The sequence below is a fragment of the Meles meles genome, chromosome 8, assembly GCF_922984935.1.
Source record: "Meles meles chromosome 8, mMelMel3.1 paternal haplotype, whole genome shotgun sequence".
Lineage (NCBI taxonomy): Eukaryota > Metazoa > Chordata > Mammalia > Carnivora > Mustelidae > Meles > Meles meles.
The window spans coordinates 9,664,971-9,684,023 of NC_060073.1; the positions used below are offsets into that span (position 1 = coordinate 9,664,971).

Genomic DNA, 19,053 nt, shown 5'->3' on the forward strand with positions numbered 1-19,053 from the left:
CCTTGTACCAAGGGGCACTTTGGGGAGCCCCACCACGCGCCGCAGTGATGCCTCTGGGGAGGGACTGTCGTGGCTGGTCAGGCCACCGCTCCTCTGTCATTCTGTGGCCCCGGGCCCCCTCACACGGTGAAGAGCTGTGTCCAGGGCCTAATAACCAAGCCCATCGTGTGGTGAGCTTTAACTCAAAGCCAAGTCGTCAAGCTCGCAGAACCCAGGCCTGGGCTTTAGGGCTGCTCTTTCTGGTAGGCCCAGAACTTTCCCCTCAACCTCCCCCAAACTGGGCTATTTCTTGCTGCACCACTGCCTCTTGCCCGAGCCTCGCTGGCCTGCACAAGCATCACTCGGCTCCACGACCTTGGCTACTGGTTCCACGGGGGGGTGGAGACTTGAGCGGGTCCCACGAGAGGCCTGCGTGTCAGCTCACAGTCCCAGGAGAAGCTCTGGGCCAGGGGCCAGATGCAGGTTGGAGGGGCTCAACCCCAAACAGGCACCCTCCCCGCAAATGCTCCAGCTGCCCAGACCACCCTCCCCTACCTTTTGGCTAGCTCTCCCCTCCCCCTGCCTAAGGCTGAAGCCTGGCGGGGACCCAGTGGCAGCTCAGGAATGTCAAGTGGAGCCTCTCCTTTTCCAAGTGGTCCCAGTGCCCTGACATGGAGGGGGCAGGGAGGGGGATAATAGAGTCTCAGTCTCTCTCAGGGCCCCTGATTTTAGGAGAGTTGCAAGGTCCACTGGGTTGAAGCCTGGAGGGGTAAAGCCACCTATGGAAGGCCCCGAGGCCTGCAGAGAAATCGTGTGGGCAGCTGTTGGTTTCACTCCAAGAAAGAGACACACAGTTCAGGCCTTACAGGAACATAACGACAGACGGCAGGAGAATTCAGCCATCGCTCTCTCCTTGCCAGGGTTGAGTGCCTGGAGGCATGGCTCTGTGGCCCCAAGCCCTGGCCTTGCTTTACCTCCTGGGGGACCCTGTGCAAGCCTTCATCAGCTGGGGCAGGTGGAGGTTCCGACCCACTCCACTCCCCCAGCTGCCTTGCACGTGGTTGAGAACCAGGCCGGGGCCCAGGGAAGGTGGCAGGGATGAGCATCTGAACACTGAGGTCTGCTGAAACTGGGGTAGGGGCCACGCCCATTGTGCAGGGGCTGGAGATTGGGGCAGGAGGTTCAGTTCCAGTAAGAGCCTGCCCTCTCTATCTTTGTGCTCACCTGGGGACATGGTGGCAGCTGGGGTAGCTGCAGTCACCGCCCACCTCAGCCGCCAGCCACACACACCTGTACCGGCCCCCCATCATGCTCAGGGAGGGGGTTCAAGGGCACCTCAGTGATCAGGCAGCCCAGGGCCATGGTGACAGCAAGGCCTTACCGGTTGTCCTGGCAACCGAATAGAAGTCTCTTGGTACCAAGGAGAACCCAGAGGCCCCTTCAACCTTTCTTGGCACCCCAGCCCTCCTGCCTCACAAACACTGGCTTTAATGATTTCCTACAAATTGTTAATCCAAGATAAAAGGTTAGCACATCAGAGAAACATACTTAGTGTTCTCCAAGTGCATTCCCAGAGCCAGCCCAGCGGCAATCTCCCCTGCGAACCTGTTCCAAGCACAGTTCTCCGCCCCCAAACCAGCCCAGCTGAATCCCACCCTGGGGGTGAGCCCAGCGCTCCTGCCTTAACAGGCTCCCCGGTGATGCTGCTGGGCTCACCTGCTGCCCCACAGCAGAACCTTGGCCTGACCACACTCCACATCACGTGTGAACGCTTCGCCTCTAGGAACAGGTGTCTTTATCTCAAAAACACACAAAAAGTAGTTTGGGGAGCACCTTACATTCTCAAAAGGACTTGAATTTATTTAGGTAAAAGTGGGGGAGGGTGCTGTACCAGTCAAGCCACCCACGAGGGCAGCCAGAGGACGGCAGCTGCCCGCTATGGATTCCGGTGCCGGTGCCCCGGCTCCCCTTGCACATCGCCACCTTGCAGCCCCAGCCGCGGGAAGACCACGGCCCCCGCAGACGACCCCGCGCCGGGCGGGTTGGCTCCGCCGGTCGCTCAGCCCCGACGGCGGCCTCGCTGCGCAGAGCTGGGGGGGCCCGATCGTTTGAAAGCTGTTTACAGTCACCCCGAGGCGTTGTTCCCACCTCCTAGTGCTCGGGACTGAACGTTCCAGGACGCGTGGCTGGAAGCCCCGTGTGCGCAGACTGTGGTTCCAAGCCCCGCCGGCGCAGACCTGGGCCCCGAGGGCACGGCCGCACCGGTCAAGGGTGTATAAAGTCCCCGTCCCTCCCCGGTGCACCCCGCCCCACCCCCCGGGAGCCGGGAGCCCGCCGCGGACGGCGCCCCCGGGCAGCGCCGGGCGTGGTGGCCACGGTCCCCGCGGCCGGGGTGGGCCCGCCGGGACACCGCCCTCGCCGGCCGGGAGCGCTGCGCAGCCAATGGAAGCCGAGGCGCCGCGCGGGGATTGGAGCGGGCTCGGGGCGGGCCGGCGGGGCCGGGCGAGGGGAGGAGGCGAGGCGGGCGCTGTCAGCGCGGTTATAAGGGAGGGAAAAGTTCCCTGCGCCGGGAGTCGGGCAGGCGCACGCTCGTACGGCGGCCGCAGCGGCAGGGCGGGGCCGCGGAGGAGCCGGTGGCGGCGGAGGACGCCCCCGGGGCCGCGACGAGCTCCCCTCGGGGTCTCTGGCAGACGTCGCCAGGGTACCGGGGGCCCGAGGGCATTCGCACACAGCCATGGGCGGCGTCGGGGAGCCCGGCGAGGGGCCCGCGCCTCCGGGGGCGCCGCTGCCCACCTTCCGCTGGGAGCAGATCCGCCAGCACAACCTGCCGGGCGACAAGTGGCTGGTCATCGAGCGTCGCGTCTACGACATCAGCCGCTGGGCACAGCGGCACCCCGGGGGCAGCCGCCTCATTGGCCACCACGGTGCTGAGGATGCCACGGTAAGGAAGCCCACCGCTAGCCGGGTGGAGCCTGCCGCTCGCTGGGGCCTGGTCGTGGGCACTGGGACCCTCTCCATTTGCAGGGTCTGGCATCCTTTCTGCTCTTCGCCGACCTTTGATCTCCCGTTCTGGGACCCAGAATTGGGATGGACAAGCCAGGGCCGGATGTGGAGTAAGGAGGCCACATCCCCGCATGGAGGACCTGCACACTGGGCCGTGGAGCAGGGCTGGGCTGGGTGGAGCGGGTGTGTGCAGGAGTGAGGGGCTCTCGGAGGTGGGTGTGTCATGGCCAAGGAGCCCTCCCTGGGCCCTGAGCTTCTCCTCTCGGATCTGGGTCCCCCAGGCCAGGTTCCTTTTGCTGAGTGCCAGGGGTAGGGTGTCCTCCCCCCCCCCCCCCACCCCGGGACTGCAAGGATGTGCCATCAGAGGCTGGGGGCTGGGCAGCAAAGCCTGGGCAGGGCCCAGAGGTCTGTGGCTTTCCTGGAGCCGCTGTAAACTGCTCTGAGGGGCAGTGACTCACCTCTCCTGGGCTGGCAGCTGCACGTGGGAGAACTTTGCCAGCCAGTCTGGGTGGGCCTCCTCGGGAAGCACCGTCATCCCAGGAATAGGCTGGTCCCGGGGGACCCTGACTTCCCCTTCCCAGCCCATGTCTAGACATGTCTTGCCAAGGAGGGATGTGGCCCGGTCCACTAGGACTCTCTGGCCAGAGTCCAGTGGTAGAACAGCCTGTTGTGGGGGGCCCCCTTTCTCACCAGCCCCTTCCTGGAGTCCAGCAGGCCCCATCCCGAGACGAGGAGTCGAGGCCACCATGCTCTGCCTTAACCATCTAAAATTCTAGGGTGGCCACTCAGGGTACCAGGAATCTTCCAGATATCAGGAGATGAATCCCTAACTGGCAGAACTCTTAAGCGGCAGAAGAAACTGTGTTCTGTCCCAGGTCAGTGTCCCTGTTTACCAGGGCTGCCGGGTTGGACAATCCCCATGGACTCTGTAAGGGAGAAGGTCTCTCTTCCCTACGTCCAACCCAAGAACCTGAGGGTTTAGAGTCAGAAGCCTCCTAGAAGTTGAGAACCTGACAGAAAGTCTCGTCCGTGGGCCAGGTGGTGGCCATAGCGTTGAAGGTGACTGGGGGCCGACGAGTGTGTGACCGCGCACGGCCTGTATGCGTGTGAGCACTGTACGCATTTGTGTGCGTGGTCGTACGCGTGTGTGTTTCTGCCGGGGGAGGGGGTGGGGATGAAGTGCCAGGGCACTGGCCCCCGCTCAAGGCCACCCCAACCTTGGAGCTGAGGGTCGGGATGGAGGCAGCTGAGAGGAAGGGTGACGCAGAACATTTCTCAATTACTTGTTCCTGCTTGGTGCCCAGGCCGGTGCTGGGGGCCTCCCTCATGGGAACCCCATCAGACGGTTAGCGCTTTACCCCAAGACCTCCATCTGATGGTTTTTGCATTGGTTCAATCGCCAGTTAAGTTCCCTTTCCCATTTCCAAAAAGCGAACTCCCATCGGAGATTCACATTGACCTTGAACCAGGTGTTACTCCTCTGAGCCTCAGTTTCTTCACCTGTAAAGTGGGGAGAGCTGGGCCAGCCAGTGAACTGGCTGCAGGCAGGACTGTGCCTTCTCAACTTTGTGGCCCTGGGGCTGCCACGTAGTCGCTCCTGGTCGGTACGTGTGGCCGGTAAGCGCGAGCGCGCCCTGCAGACCACACAGGGCAGGGGACTAGCCGTGGCATAGCCGCCCCTGGGCCACTCGGCCTTGCCCGGCTCTGTCCATGTCTGCAACAGGAAGGAGTTGCATTGAGGCCATCTTAGCTTTCTCAGGGCTCCAAACACCAGGCCGGAGTTGCCAGAAATAACCTGGGCTGTTCGCGCCAAAGAGGTTCTGAGGTGCCTGGGGGGGAGGGTGGGGGACCCCAACCTCAGTCTCTGCGGGGCCTACAGCACAGATGACAGATGTGAGGAGCGCAGTGCTGTGTGTGGTCAAGTCCAGGCCCTGGGCACCCCATTCCAGGCCCTGGAGCACAGGTAGGGGTGGGATCGCTGTCCTGCTGGGGCTGTGTTCCCCCTGGCCGCCCCATCAGCTGTTCTCATGTCCAGGCAGCAGAAGCCTTCCTGCCAGGAAATTCCCAGAGTTCCTGTGCCATGAAGTCAGCCTGTGGCCATCCTGGGATACAAAGCTGGGTACCCTGGGGAGAGTGATCTGGGCCCCGGGCCAGGTTTGCCTAAGAGTCAGAGGCGGCCTGAGACTCGTGGAGCCGGCCACGGAGGGGCGAGGCCCGGCTGCTGCTGGTCAGAAGTACACCAGGGCTGGGCACCGAGTACCTACTGTGTGCTGGGCTCCAAATTCAGCATTTGCTTTATAGATACTCTGTTATCCCTCAGGATTCCCATGTGAGGCAGGTGCTCTTAGTGATTTTTCCCACTTTACAGATGGGAAAACTGAGGCGCCAAAAAGGAAACTGACGTGACATTCGGTGGCGGGGTCTGAGATGGGAATCCGTAGCCCATCCTCTTAACTATATGCTGCCCTGTGACTTACCCGGTTTTTATCCATTCATTCATTCTTCACTTCCTGACTCATGAAACCCACCCGCAGAATCTCAGTGAGCATATCACAGCCACCAAACTGTGCTCCAACTTCTAAAAATACAGCCACAAACAAAATGTCGCAAGGATGAAGTTCCTTGGCAGAGGGTCAAGCTAGAGCAAAGGCTCAGAGGTGGGCAGGGGCTCAAGGAAATCAGCAAGGAAGTCAGCGGGGCTGGAGTGGGGCAGAGGAGAGAGAGGCAGGCAGTGAGATCCAGAGGTGGTGGGAGCTGGCTCCCACTGGGTTTCTGTGTCCCTGAAAGCAGAACTTTGGTTTTATTCTAAGGGGATCTTGGAGACCAGAGTGGGGAAGCCAGGGCAATCTGAGATACATTTAAAAGGATCCCTAATGGGGAGGGGAAGGCAGAGACCTCCAGGAGAAGGGCAGCAGGCTAAGGGAAGAGAGTGGGAACCTACCTTCTCCCAGGTGAGGTCACTCAGAAGAGGTGGCCAGTCACCTGGGCTCAGAAGGGCAGGCCTGGCCAGGGCAGAAGGCAGGAGATGCTGGGGGCCCAGGGGCACCAGAGTGGGGTGGGTGGGTGATATAGGAGTTAGCTTTGGGGTAGTTGGACAACAACCCATCCAAGGCACGTATGTGTGTTGGCCCATTTCACAGATGAGGAGAGAGGCTGGATGTGGGTGACGTGCAGGGACCTTTTTGCGGCCCTCAAAGGGCAGGGCCTGGGTCCTTGGGCTTGGAGAGTGGAGCTTGTGTCTGGGTTGGAGCTGGGGGGAGGTGGGGCAGAGGGGAGGCTCTGGGGGGTGGGTTCAGAGGGAGCTGGCCAGGAACGCAGAGGACCTGGCTCCAGAGCCCACACGGCTCCCACCCAGAAGGCCGGCCGCCTGCGGGGACTCTGCATGAAAGGTGACCTCCCTGGGCACTCACTGCCTTGGTTTCTGCAGGGTCCCCACCCACTCAGGCTCCTTCCCAGGGTAGTTGCAGTGCCTGGCTCCTGCCCTGGGGGTGTGCTGGGCAGGAACACAGTGCCGATCGACGGAGGGACGCTCGTGGCCCCACCGGCCTGGCGGCCCTCCGCGTTTCTTCCCGAGGGCACCCAAGCATTGTGCTTTCCCATGAAGTGGCTAGGGAGAGCCAGAGCTCCCAGAGTGAGCGGGGGGCGGTGGCTGAGAAAGGACCACGTATCAGAGGGCCTGGCCCCTTTGGGGGGGCACTTGTGAAGCCAAGGATGCTGGGCGGAGCCCTAACGTGGGTGCCGGCCAGTCCCCGGGGGCACCAGCTCTCTGGGAGGGTTGGTCCTTGCGCTGGACTGGCCTGCATGGGTGGGGTTTGCATGGGCCATGTTCAGAGCTGTGTGCCCTTTGGCCTGTGTGTTTTTGTGTCCTTGTCTATAAAACAGGGGGACCCTGGTACTACTTCCCCACTGGCCCCAATGAGGCATGTGGGGGCAGGGGAGCTGGAAAGGAGCACGCAGGCTGGGCATGAGGGCCTCCTTTATCGTTCCACCAGGGAGAGGAGGGATGGAGGGATTCCTGGGGTATCCCTTCAGACTTACCCCCCTACCCGCCATCGTCACAATTCAACAGAGGCTTAAGGACGCTGCATGGACAGACTCAGACCATTTGAGCCCCCAGCAGCCCTGCTCCATTCCCTTCCCGATCTGGAACATTCCCAAACCTTTGGGGAGTGACCAGAAATGCTTTCCTGTCCCCACTATATGTCCATGTTCTCCAGCTTCAGGCTGGCCAGGATTTGAATGTTGGGGTGCACACCACTCCCCTACCTCACTCCCACAGGCCTGCCCTGGGAGGCCACTAAATCCCAGTGGGCTCAGGAGAAGGGCACATCGGGCCAGTGGGGGGCTCGGCCAGAGCTGGAGGCCCTTCTCAGTGCACTTCTACCTGCCCAGATCCGTCCTCCTGGCAGCCCCATGAGATGGGTACTGGTGGTTTCTGCTGTACTGATGGGGAAATACAAAATGGGGGGGGGGGGGGGCGTGCGATCTTGTTTGTGGCTTCACAGCTCAGCTTATGACGGCTGGTCCCCAGCAGCCTGGCACAGAGCCCCCCACTCCTGCCCGTTGGCTGACTGCTACCCGGGGCTCACGAGGAGCTGTGGGGGCAGGGCAGGAGCTGGGAGAGCATGGATATCACAGATCTACTTGGGTTGGAATCCCCACCGGGCCATGATGGACTTTGGCCTGGGCGGGCGTCCCTACCACTCCGAGCCTCTGTTCCAGTAAAATGGTTCTTATCCCTGCCTTGTGGACTCTTGCCCACTTACTCCCACCTGCTCTCCAGCGCCCGCTCTGCCAGTGGGGGAGGATCGTAGGATGTTTCCCCAGGGCACAGGGGTGGAGGAGGGTGGGGTGCCCCACAGTGCCTTGAAACTCAGGCAATACAGCCCAAGAAGCGCCAGGACCCCCCTCCTGTGCCCCACAGTCCAGTCTCCAAGCAGCCAGGTCCTTGGCTCTGTGGGATGGTGGCCAGCTTTGTGGGGAGAGCCACTCTCCACCGCACTGCCCCTCCTAGGAGACCCACTACCTCCCTCCACCCCCACCCAGGAGTGGCCACCCTGGGGCTACTGTTGAGTGGCCCCAAGCACAGTTTTGCATTCTTATCCAATCAGAATCCAGTCTTCATCAGATGGAGCTGTGTGACCTTCGTAAGTGACTTGACCTCTCTGAGTCTTCTGCCCAGCCCCTGCGTCCTTAAGCAGTGGCCCAGAGAGGGTCTGGTCACATGGCCCCTGCATGTGTTCCAGCAAAAGCTATCTGCCGGTGCATCAGGCCCAAGGTCAGCGACCCACCTTGTTGGGACTGAGCACAAGAACAGCTCGGGGCACCTGGGCGGCTCAGTCTGTTGGGTGTCCGACCGACTCTTGGTTTCAGCTCAGGTTGTGATCTTTTATTTGTGGGATCGAGCCCTGCCTTGGGCTCTGCACTGTGTGGAGTCGGCTTCAGATTCTTTCTCCTCACCCCATCTCAAATAAATAAATAAAATCTTTAAAAAAAAAAAAAAAAAAAAAAAAAGAAGGAACGGGCTCAGTGGTGCCCACCTGCTTCCCACGGACCGGCCACCACCCTGCCCATTCTGTCCCCCTTCAGCCGGAGCCTTGTCTGTGAGCTGTGGGATTTTCTCACCAGCCCTTCGGGACCTAACCAGCCCCTGTCATGCCAGGGGATAGACTGGGCTGGAAGTCCCTCTGGTGGCCCTCACCCCCAGTGCATCCCCAAGCCTGGCCTGGGTGAATCGGGACCCAGGGAAAGTCTCAGGAGGGAACTCCTGTGGCTCCTCGGGAGGTCTTGGGGGTCTGGTGGGCACCAGGGTGACCCCAGAACACAGGATGGGGGAGAAGAAGGGGCTGAAAGAGGAGTGAAGAAATCCTGGGGCCGTAGCCAGGGGCAGCCAGGGGAGTTTCAGAGGAAGCAAGAGGGAATCAGAGTCCGTGCTTATCAGCCTTGGGAAGGAAGGAAATTCCACCACCTGCACCAACAGGGACGAAGCTTGAGGACATGATGCTGAGTGACAGGTCAGCCACAAGAGGACAAATAAATGTTTGATCCCTCTTATCAGAGGTCCCTCGAGTAGTCAAATTCATAGACCGCAGAGTGGTGGCTGCCGGGGTCTGCCGGGGGGTGGGGGGGCGGGGGAGGGAGTCCGCGTTTCACGGGGGCGGAGATGAGAAGGTGGTGGAGGTGGACGCTGGCGATGGTGGCCCAGCGGGGTGAGTGTGCCTGACGCCACTGAAATGCACACTTAAAAACGGCTAAAAGAGTAAATTAAGAAAAGAAACAAGTTAATGCTCCGAGTCCAGAGCCTGAAAGGCGCTGGAGTCTTACCCTCTTTTGCCTGGTCCCCACAGGAGGATAGACTTGCTCAAGGTCACAGTGAGTGGGGTCAGCTGAGCCCCAGAGCTGTCTACCCTCCCAGCTCCCCAGGAGGCCCCGGGACCAGGCAGCTTCCTGCAGGGCCAGTCTCCCCTCTGCCTCCTCCCTCCGAAGTCAAGATCATCCCGGAGAGCGGGGAGGTCTGCACTACACAGCTCTCTCCCTGCTTAGGAGCTCAGGGAATAGTCCCCAAGTCACCTTCCTCAGGACCTAGGTTATTCCAGAAGCTGGACCCTCCTGGGCCCCACCCCCACCCCCAGGGGTCTCTAGGTTGCCCCGGGCCAGCCCCTGGGGTGGATCCCGCAGGTGTGGCTTCTAAGAGGGGGGCTGGAGGCGCCTGAAGTGTTTCCTCCCTGCAGGATGGCGCCGGACGTCCAGTGGCAAGTGGAGGGGCCCAGCCTTCCGTTTGAACGTCCCCCAGAAGCTGGAAGGCTTGTTAGCAAGAGAACAATGGGAGGCCCCGTTCTCAGCCTTCTTCAGAGCTCTTTCCTTTGGCAGCCAGCAGGCCCCTGTCCCAGGCCCCGCAGGGGACAGCCCCTCACCCCCGTCCCTGCTTGGTTCCTGCCGGTCAGGGCCACCAGGTGGCGAGGGCTAGTTCCTTCAGAGATAGCCTCTGCAAGTTCAAGGGTGAAAATCCAGTGAAGAGCTGGGAGCAAGGACAAGCCCATTGCACTGGGACTCCATCGGCAAGACCAAGGGAGCCCAGTTGTACAGTCTGGTTTGCTCACGTATCAGAAGCCCTTGGGCCGGCCTCCCCACTGGTCCCAGTCCCTAGCGCTTTGTTGTTCTGGCCTCTCACCCCTGTTGTATTGCGCCCCGCCCCATCCCCAGTGGTTTTAGAGAGCCATGGGAATATGTGATATTTGTTTAATTTGCTTAAAAAAAAATGAAATTTTTTCCTTCTGCTTTTAAAATCAAATGAGCTTAACCGTTTGAGTCTCTTCCTTGCAAACCTAAGAACTCAGTCTGTGTGGCCCTTGCCTGATTTTTGGCGAGCCCCTCCCCACCGCCCCCCCCCCCACCGTGCTGGGGAAAGCAGCTGTGGCCTGGCTTCCAGCAGGACACCCAGGTCCCTGGGAGGACTCGGCCAGGCCAGTGGGCAAGGCCAACCCCTTTGGCCCTATTTATGTGACGGCAGAACCACCAGCTGCCTCTCCATCCGCAGAGCCCTCCTTGCATCCCAGGTCCTCCCGCCCTGTGTCTGCCTGCTGCCTCTGGGCGCTGCTGCAGCGGGCTGGCTGTCCCCCTGACTGTCGGCTCTCCTGCAGGATGCCTTCCGCGCCTTCCACCAGGACCTCAATTTTGTGCGCAAGTTCCTGCAGCCCCTGTTGATTGGAGAGCTGGCCCCAGAGGAGCCCAGCCAGGATGGACCCCAGGACGTGAGCGGGGCCCTGGTGGAGGCCCAGCTGCCAACGGGGGGGCTGGGGAGGTGGGGGCATCGCCAGTAGCAGTTCCATCCACATTCCTCCCAGGGGCCCCCAGGGGCCAGGGCTGGGTCGGCCTCCCCTTCCCGGGCAGGTAGTTGAAGCTGGAGGTGGAGGGCCGCCCGCAGGAGCCCGGGGCTGTGGGGCTGGCCGGGCTGCTGCAGCTGCTGTGATTCCTGCTCTGGGCCCAGTATCCCCATCTACACCGAGGGTTTGGGCGCGCTGGGCTTCAAGGGTCTTCCCCGCTCTGGCTTTCTTTGCTTCTCATGTGCCCCACAGCTTTTGTGGGGCCAGCCTTTGCCACCAGCTGCCTACCCCAGCTCAGACCCCGGGCTGGTGCCCTCTCCCCTCCGTCCCTTCGGCTGCACCCCATGGGCCTGGCCCCGGGACCGGCTGCGGCGTGGGTCGCTGTGGGGGGGGATTCCCGGAGATCACGGGGGCCTCGCTTCTGTAGCCCACCAGCCCTCCCACTGTGGCAGGCCCAGCTGGTGGAGGACTTCCGCGCCCTACGCCAGGCGGCCGAGGACATGGAGCTGTTTGAGGCCAAGCCTGCCTTCTTCGCTCTCCTGCTGGGCCACATCCTGGCCATGGAGGTGCTCGCTTGGCTTCTCGTCTACCTCTTCGGCCCGGGCTGGGTGCCCAGCACCCTTGCCGCCCTTGTCCTGGCCACCTCCCAGGTGACTCCAGCGCTGTCTTGCCGCCGCCCAAGCTATCTAGTAGATCCAGGGTCTGGCACCCGAGGGCACTCTGGATGTATTTGCTGAGTGAATACGTGAATGAATGAGCCGCAGAGTCCCCAAGAGGCGTGGATCTGTAGGTCAAGCTGCGTGTTAAACGGGCTCGGTCAGAGACTTCCCAGTCCGCAGGCCTCCTGACACTCAGCTGTCCTCATCTGTCAAAAAGAGGAAGATGGCCCACAGGGTCTTAACCTGCAGCGATAACTGTGGGGGTGCCCTGGGAGCTGGGAGGGAACCCTGGGGTGTCCGGTCCTGGGTCACCGGCTCCTGACCCCGCCTCGGTCCCCAGGCTCAGTGCTGGTGTCTGCAGCATGACCTGGGCCACACCTCGGTCTTCAGGAAGTCCCAGTGGAACCACGTGGCCCAGCAGTTTGTGATGGGGCAGCTGAAGGTGACGGTGGGGGCAGGCGGTGGGGAGCCAGGGGCAGAGCTGGGGGTGTCTCCCTGGGTCTGCCCGAGCGTGCGGGCCGGGGGTGGTGCGCTCAGCCTCGCGCCGGCCCTGAGCACGCCCCTCATCCCCTACAGGGCTTCTCGGCCCACTGGTGGAACTTCCGCCACTTCCAGCACCACGCCAAGCCCAACATCTTCCACAAAGACCCAGATGTGACCGTGGCGCCCGTCTTCCTCCTGGGGGAGTCATCCGTTGAGGTGCGTGGGGAGAATGCAGACTCACTCCGCTGGCCCTGCGGCTTGGTGGTGGGGGCTGGGGTGGGGGACTATGGCCACTGAGTCCCTCGTTGTGGTCCAGGCCTGGCCCCTGACCAAGCAAGCCCCCCCCACCCCAAATCCAGGCTGAGCTGCTGCTCAAGGGCCCCCCCTTCCCCACTTGCCAGCCCGCCGGGGAGCGGGGGAGGGGCCCAATGGCTGGAACCTAGGGCCGCCTTGGCACCGGCCAGCGCCCAGCCCGTGCTGTCTCCGCAGTACGGCAAGAAGAAGCGCCGGTACCTGCCCTACCACCGCCAGCATCTGTACTTCTTCCTGAGTGAGTGGCCACGCGTCGGCCCTGAGGTGGGGCTCGGCCGGGCCAGGCCTGCCGACCCTCTCGACGGCTTCCGCCGCCTCCCAGGGTGGGGGCCCACCTGTTAAAGCCTCCCTCCCACGGCCCCAGTCCTCCGTCTCCCCTCAACCCCCCCATCCCCTCACCCACCCCCTCCCCACCACCTGCAGCGGGGTTGATTCTCCCCTCGCCGGCAGCAGCCTCGGCCTGGGCATTCAGAGTTCCTCCTGCACTCACAGCACAGGGCTCCGGGGCCCTAGAGCATGGGGCAGTCGGTGGGAGGCCCTCTTGAGGCTGCGAACCTGGCCCCGGCCGACAGAAGGCTCGTGGGCGATGTGGGGTGGGGTACCCAGCCGGAGGGGACTGGCACCCAGTAGCACAGGCCTTCCCGGGATAACAGAGCCTCGATCCCCCACTCCCTCGGCTTCTCCTGCTTGGCAGCCCAGCCTTGTTCCTCCTGACCACCCCGTTTCCCCTTGCAGTCGGCCCACCGCTGCTCACCCTGGTGAACTTCGAGGTGGAAAATCTGGCCTACATGCTGGTGTGCATGCAGTGGACGGTGAGCAGAGACGAGGGAACGGAGGGGGGCTCGGCGCGGGTCTCCCAGGGAAGCCGGCGGTGGTGGCAGGAGGCGGTACGACGTGTGCACGTGCAAACACTTGCATAGAACGTGCTGGGGGTCTGTCCGGGTCAGGGTGTCCGACCTGGAAGCGGGGATCCCCTGGGCCGACTCTGCCAGGTCTGTCTCCCCCAGGGAGGGGTCCCCCCATGACACCTTCCCCTCCAGAGTTAGCCCCACAAGGCTGGCAGGGCCACGAGCCTGGCCCTCTACCTTGCTGGGAAAACCTTGCTGAGGCACAGCCGGCAGGAGGGGTGGGTGACCCCAGCTCCCACTCCCGGCTGCCTCAGGGCCTCTGTGCTCATCTCCCCTCCTCTGCAGGACTTGCTGTGGGCGGCCAGCTTCTACTCCCGCTTCTTCCTGTGCTACGCCCCCTTCTACGGCCTCCCTGGGGCCCTGCTCCTCTTCGTTGCAGTCAGGTACGGCCAGACTCGGAAGGGCCTGGAGTTGGAGAGGCCACACGCAGGCGGCAGGGGACACCAGCCACAGCCCTCCGTGCTCAGAGCCTCCACGTCCCCATCTGCAGTATGGGGACAGCAGGGCTGCCTGCCTGGGGTGGCTGAGGACCATGAGTGGAAGGGTCCCAGGGGCGGCGGGTCTGGGGGCCGTGGCCCGGCGTACAAGCGGCCCCATGGCCGGCCATTCTTGTGAGCTGGGCTGCTCCGGGCTCCACCCAGCCATGGCCCCTGCTTCGCTCAGCTTCTTCAGACACCGGTGGGGAGGGGTTACAGCAGTCCCGGGACACAGATGAGGATGCTGAGTTCCAGGCCTGATCTAAGCGGTGAGCTGGACATGGGCAGTGCCTGAGCCTCCCCTCTCAGGGTCCTGGAGAGCCACTGGTTCGTGTGGATCACGCAGATGAACCACATCCCCAAGGAGATTGGCCACGAGAAGCACCGGGACTGGGCCAGCTCTCAGGTGGGCTGCAGGGGTGTGGCCTGGCCGGGGCCCCGGGAGCCCCTGGTGGGGCTCCCAGGGCAGGGCCCCGTGCCCACCTCTCACCGGTGCCCCACCTGTTCCTGGCAGCTGGCGGCTACCTGCAACGTGGAGCCCTCGCTCTTCATTGACTGGTTCAGCGGCCACCTCAACTTCCAGATCGAGCACCAGTGAGTGGGGCCCTGGAGGCCCCACGGGGGTGGGAGTGAGTCCTGAGCCGGGGGGCTGGCCAGGGGCCCCTTTGTCCAGTCTTTCCCCGGGAAGACCAAGACATAAGCCCTGGACTCCCTGGGGGCCTGGGAGGGGATGGGTGGGGTAGGGGGGCTCCCTATGGCACCCACCACTTCAGGAGCCAACCCACGCTCTCCCCACCAGCCTCTTCCCCACGATGCCGAGGCACAACTACCGCAGGGTGGCCCCGCTGGTCAAGGCACTGTGTGCCAAGCACGGCCTCAACTACGAGGTGAAGCCCTTCCTGACCGCCCTTGTGGACATCATTGGGTAAGGGGCCCCCGTGCACGGCAGCTCCCCTGGGGCGCCTTCCTGGGCACCTGGCTCTCAGAGCCCACACGGGTCCCTCTGCAAGAGCTGGCACTCGAGGCCTTTCCGATCAGCCTCTCTGTCCTCAACCTGCGCCCTCCCTCCCTTCCCGGGGCTCTCTCTCACCGCCGGGTTTAGGGGACACCTGTCGTGGGCTCAGGCCCTGTCCTGCATCCCTGTCTCTGAGCAGAACAGGCCGAGATCGCTGCCTTCCTGGAGCTGATGTCCTAGCAGAGGCCACAGGAAGCAGTTAAAATAAGTAAAGTAGAGAGGATGTGGGAAGAGAAGATACGCTTTGGCAAAAAAAAAAACCCATAAAATCTAAGAATGGGGATGGGTGAGGGGACGGGAGTGCCAGGTAGGACTTGTGGGTTTCTGATAGGGTGACAGGGAGGGTGGTACTGAGAAGCGGCCGCGTGAGCAGGACGGGGAGGAGGGGGGAGGGCTGGCAGTGGGGACAAGTGTGACGGGGGAGACTCTCTGGGGCAAGGGAAGAGCCGTGCCAAGGCCATGAGGCAAGAGTGTGCCGACGTGAGTGGAGGAGGGACACGCGGGACTGGGGTTCTGGAGAGATGCCCTGGCCGGGCGGGGCTCGATTCGAAGCAGAGCAGAGGTTCCTGTAGCTGTTCAGGCGAGGGATGGGGTAGTTGGCCCCGCAGGTCACCTTGGCCGTGGGGAGCAGCGGTCAGATTCCGCAGCCAGAGCTTTGCCACCTCTGTGCTCCACCGCACGCTGTTCCCTGGCCTCTGAGGCCCTTCCATACTGGGGTTGGACCTCCTGCGGCTTCTCCTGCACGACCCTTCCCGGGCCCGGGGCTCTGAGCGCCTGCCCTGGGCACAGAGTTTCCCTGCGAGTTGTTGCTGCTTCTGGCTGCTCTGTCTGCCATCAGGCTCTGGGAAGGGAGGGCGAACGGCAGGCTCCTCACCTTCTAAATGGGTCCCAGCATCGCAGGGCCCAGCAGAAGGTGACAAAAGAGAGAGTGGGGGGAATGAGGGATGGACCCGTGCTGACTGCGGTCTGGACTTGGCCTTGGTGCCCCATCTGCTCCCAGGCAACGTCTAGATTCTACTCCAGTGAATGAGAGTGGAGCTTCCTCTCCCAGTTACCTGGCTGCCCCACCCCCACGCCAGCAGCCTGTCCCAGAGGAATGGGGACAAGTCCATTCACTCAACCTCACTGTCCTGGGGGCTGGGGATAGTATCTTGCAGTCAACAGCACCTCCCCATCTCTGTCTCCTAGGTCCCTGAAGAAGTCTGGCGACGTCTGGCTGGAAGCCTACCTCCACCAGTGAGGGCAGCACCCCGGGCCCCCGCTGCCACCAAGCTGGCCCAGGCAGGCTTGACATGTCCGCCCCCCTCCCCACCTGGCCTAGGGGGCCCTGCCCACCCTTCTGGATCTGCTGTCCTCACCTCAGCCCCCTCACCTGTGTGCTTGGCAGCCCTAAGGCCATGGCTCTTGGCCAAACAGGACCAGGGCTAGGGGGATGGTACATAAAGCCACACAGCATGGCATGTTTTCCTAGAGCAAAAATTTAGGGAAAACTGTTATTTTTATATAAAAACAAACCCAGATACATGATGGAGTATTGACTCTATAAGGCTCCTGGGGCTGGAGTTTGCCCCAGACTTCATAAGAGGCATCGGGCCCTTGGGCCATTGGGGTGCTGGGAGATGGCAGTCTGCGGGTACCAGTGAATGGTGGCTTTCAGAGGTCCTCTCTGCCAGGGGTTGGGGAGCTGGCAGCTGCCCCAGGCTCAGCTCTCTCTGTGGGCCTGGGCCCTCCCTTCCTGTTCTTTGCCCACTCACCAGCAACCTCGGACAGTCACATTGGGTTCCCCTCACCTGACTCCTCTGCACAGTGGGTCTGCACAGTGGGACCGGGGCCTGTCCAGCAGACCAGGGCTCGCTCAGAGCGGAAGGCCATGTCCAAGGCGCCCCCCTGAGCACAGGAAGGGGGAGCCAGCATGGCCCAGACGTGCACTGGCCTCCTCCCGCAGCCTCCTTGTTGAGGGGTCTCCTAGGACCACCCACTGGTCCCGCGCTTGGCATCCGACTGGTCGGGGTGCAGCCTGCCTGCACTCAGTGGCCCCCAAGGGGGAACCCAGGCTTTCTCGCACACCTGCGTGGGACCAGGTGCCTGCACAGCATCAGCAGCTTAAAGAGAATGAAACGTGAAGCTAGGATTTCTCTGAGGGTCTTTCTGGAGGGGGAGCTGGAGCCCCCCCCGCCCCCATCCCCATCCCCATCTGCTGCAGGATCACCCCTCCCTTTGTCAGAGCTGCCGTGGTCCTGGGCTGGGTTCTCTTCAGGAGGTCAAGGGGCACACGTCTTGGAGGTCTTATCCAGTCCTTTCCCAGGGACACCTGCCCCCCACCATGTGACTCCCACCCCCACTTCTCTGGTCAGGAAAACCCTGGTGGTGTGGAAGGATCCTGCTTTTGCCAGGAGTCATGGCTATATGACTTGGCGGGAAGTTACTCAACCTCTCTGAGTGGTAGTATGACCTAGGGTGATGGAAAGTAAAAGGGGATGCTGTGTGAAGGTTCTTTGCATAGGGCTTGGCAACAGGGCTCAGAAATTTTTAAAATGCAGGCGTGCAGTCCAGCACCCTGGGGCCCCACCTGCTCTCACCTGGGACAAGCCGGCGGCTGTCTCTGACCCAGTTTGTTTCTTGAGATGTACTTCCCGCCTTGAGAGCAAACTCTGTATGTCCAGAGCAGACCTCACATTCAGGGTCCCTGCCCGGGCTGTTCCCTCTACTGGGAGACCCCCTTCCTGTGGCCACCTATGGAAACGCTGCTAACTCCGGGTGCCGTGTGAGCCCTGGGTTGGCATTCCTTCTACCTCCTGAGCAGCCAGGGCGGTTCCTGCAATTGCCCTGATTGCTCGTGCACTTAGGGGAAATGTCAACACCCCGTACTTGGGGGACAGCACCTCCCTGCCTTAGGGAATGCTGAGCCTGGGACGCCACCTAGGGGCGTCCGGAGTATCTGCACCGTCGTGGGGCAGGCCCCGCTCCGGGCTGCCCCTGGTGGTGGCCTCGGGGAGCTCGCGCTCCCTCTCCAAATCAGGGGTAGCGTAGTGACTTGCTCAGAGGACCGTTGGGGAAGCCGCCTGACCTCAAGTAGCCACCCGATCTGGATCTCCCCTTCCTGCCTAAAATCCACTGGTGGGACATCTTGGCCCTTGTCCCACTCTGTCCCGCATGCGCACAGGTCATCACCCCTCTCCTGAGCTGAGCTCCCCTTCTCCATCAGGAGTTCTCTTCCAGAGTCCCGAAGCAAAAAAATCTAGGCAGTATGGGCCAGGTTTGTAAAAGGAGGGAAGGAAGGGCCTTGGGGGAGCCTCCAAGAAACCCGGGATCCCTTCCTGATGGTCTACACGCAGTCTTGAGCACAGAGGAAAAGCAGAAAGACTGTGGGGCAGCCGGGACTTGCTGATTTGTTCCTTCCGTCAACCGGCATGGACGGAGTCTCCCGTGGGCATCCCGGGCAGATGGTGGGAAAGCAGATTCACAAGAGCCAGCCCTGCCTGTAATGTTGAGTGGCTGGTCTGGGTTATGAAGGAACTCGTATGTGGTAGGCTAGGTCACAGACCTTTCACGGGGCTTTCACACACATACACACACCTCTGCCCCGGCAGGTCTAGTCTGACCAGAAACATCTGGGAGTGCCTGGCTGCCTCTTCCGCTTGGCCCTTTCCAAGCTCTCAGGACTTGTCCCTAATTCTCCTGAACACTTGCTCTTGAACCGGGTGATTTGGCTTGGGCTAGTCTGACCAGAAACGTCGAATGCGGCCAAGAGAAACCCGGAGTTCCAGACCTGGGCCATGCCTTCCTCTTGGGCCTCAGTTTCTTCCTTAGAGGTTGTAGGCACTCCCTGGGACCCACAGCTTATCGTTACCAGGACAGGCGTCAGACCAGGGTCTCTTCAAGAAGCTGCATCTCATCCAAAGGGGCACATCTCTCCAGGGACGGAGCAGCTGGGACAGCGAAGTAGTGTCCCGATTGGCACAAGGCCCTGTCTCCGGAGCAGTGGTTGGTGACTCCCAAGGGCAGCGGGAGTCCAGGGCTGCCAGCCACCTCCACCCCGCCCCTCATCACCATAGGCCTCCTCGCTCCTCCCAAAGGACCAGGAGGGTTCCTGAGTGTCCCACCGGATGCCTCAGCAACTTGCCAGTTCCCCTGGGGGGCTCCAGGTCCACACACAGCCCAGGCCACTCTGTCAACCCCTCCTCTGGGCCCCAGGGCCCTGCACATGCTCAGGCCACCCACCAAGCTGAGCGGACTCTCAGCTCCCCAAGGCCTCTCTCCACCGTCTCCGCCCCTCTGGCCAGCTGCTGGGCCTCTTGGGAGTGGTCTGACATTTGACATGATGGTGTCAGGGGACATCTTGTTCTGGGAAACAGCCCTTCCCTTGAGGGAGTGAAGGAGATGGGCTGGCGGAGT

General features: G+C 62.1%; 1 protein-coding gene across 1 annotated transcript; it reads left to right on the top strand.

The window, feature by feature from the left end:
* Positions 1-2,541: 2,541 nt before the first annotated feature.
* Positions 2,542-16,185, top strand: FADS3 (fatty acid desaturase 3). The gene is made up of 12 exons (XM_046014173.1): positions 2,542-2,920; positions 10,623-10,733; positions 11,258-11,455; positions 11,805-11,906; positions 12,041-12,163; positions 12,437-12,497; positions 12,995-13,071; positions 13,453-13,550; positions 13,953-14,049; positions 14,158-14,237; positions 14,443-14,568; positions 15,847-16,185. The coding sequence occupies exons 1-12, from the start codon at positions 2,714-2,716 to the stop codon at positions 15,896-15,898; spliced, it is 1,332 nt and encodes a 443-aa protein (XP_045870129.1). The 5' UTR covers positions 2,542-2,713; the 3' UTR covers positions 15,899-16,185.
* Positions 16,186-19,053: the final 2,868 nt, after the last annotated feature.

Bases quoted from the DNA above. Each gene is read 5' to 3' on its own strand.
- FADS3 (XM_046014173.1), top strand. From the start codon at position 2,714: ATGGGCGGCGTCGGGGAGCCCGGCGAGGGGCCCGCGCCTCCGGGGGCG. The intron at 11,456-11,804 runs GTGACTCCAGCG...CTCGGTCCCCAG, and splicing joins TTGTCCTGGCCACCTCCCAG to GCTCAGTGCTGGTGTCTGCA. The intron at 13,072-13,452 runs GTGAGCAGAGAC...CCTCCTCTGCAG, and splicing joins TGGTGTGCATGCAGTGGACG to GACTTGCTGTGGGCGGCCAG.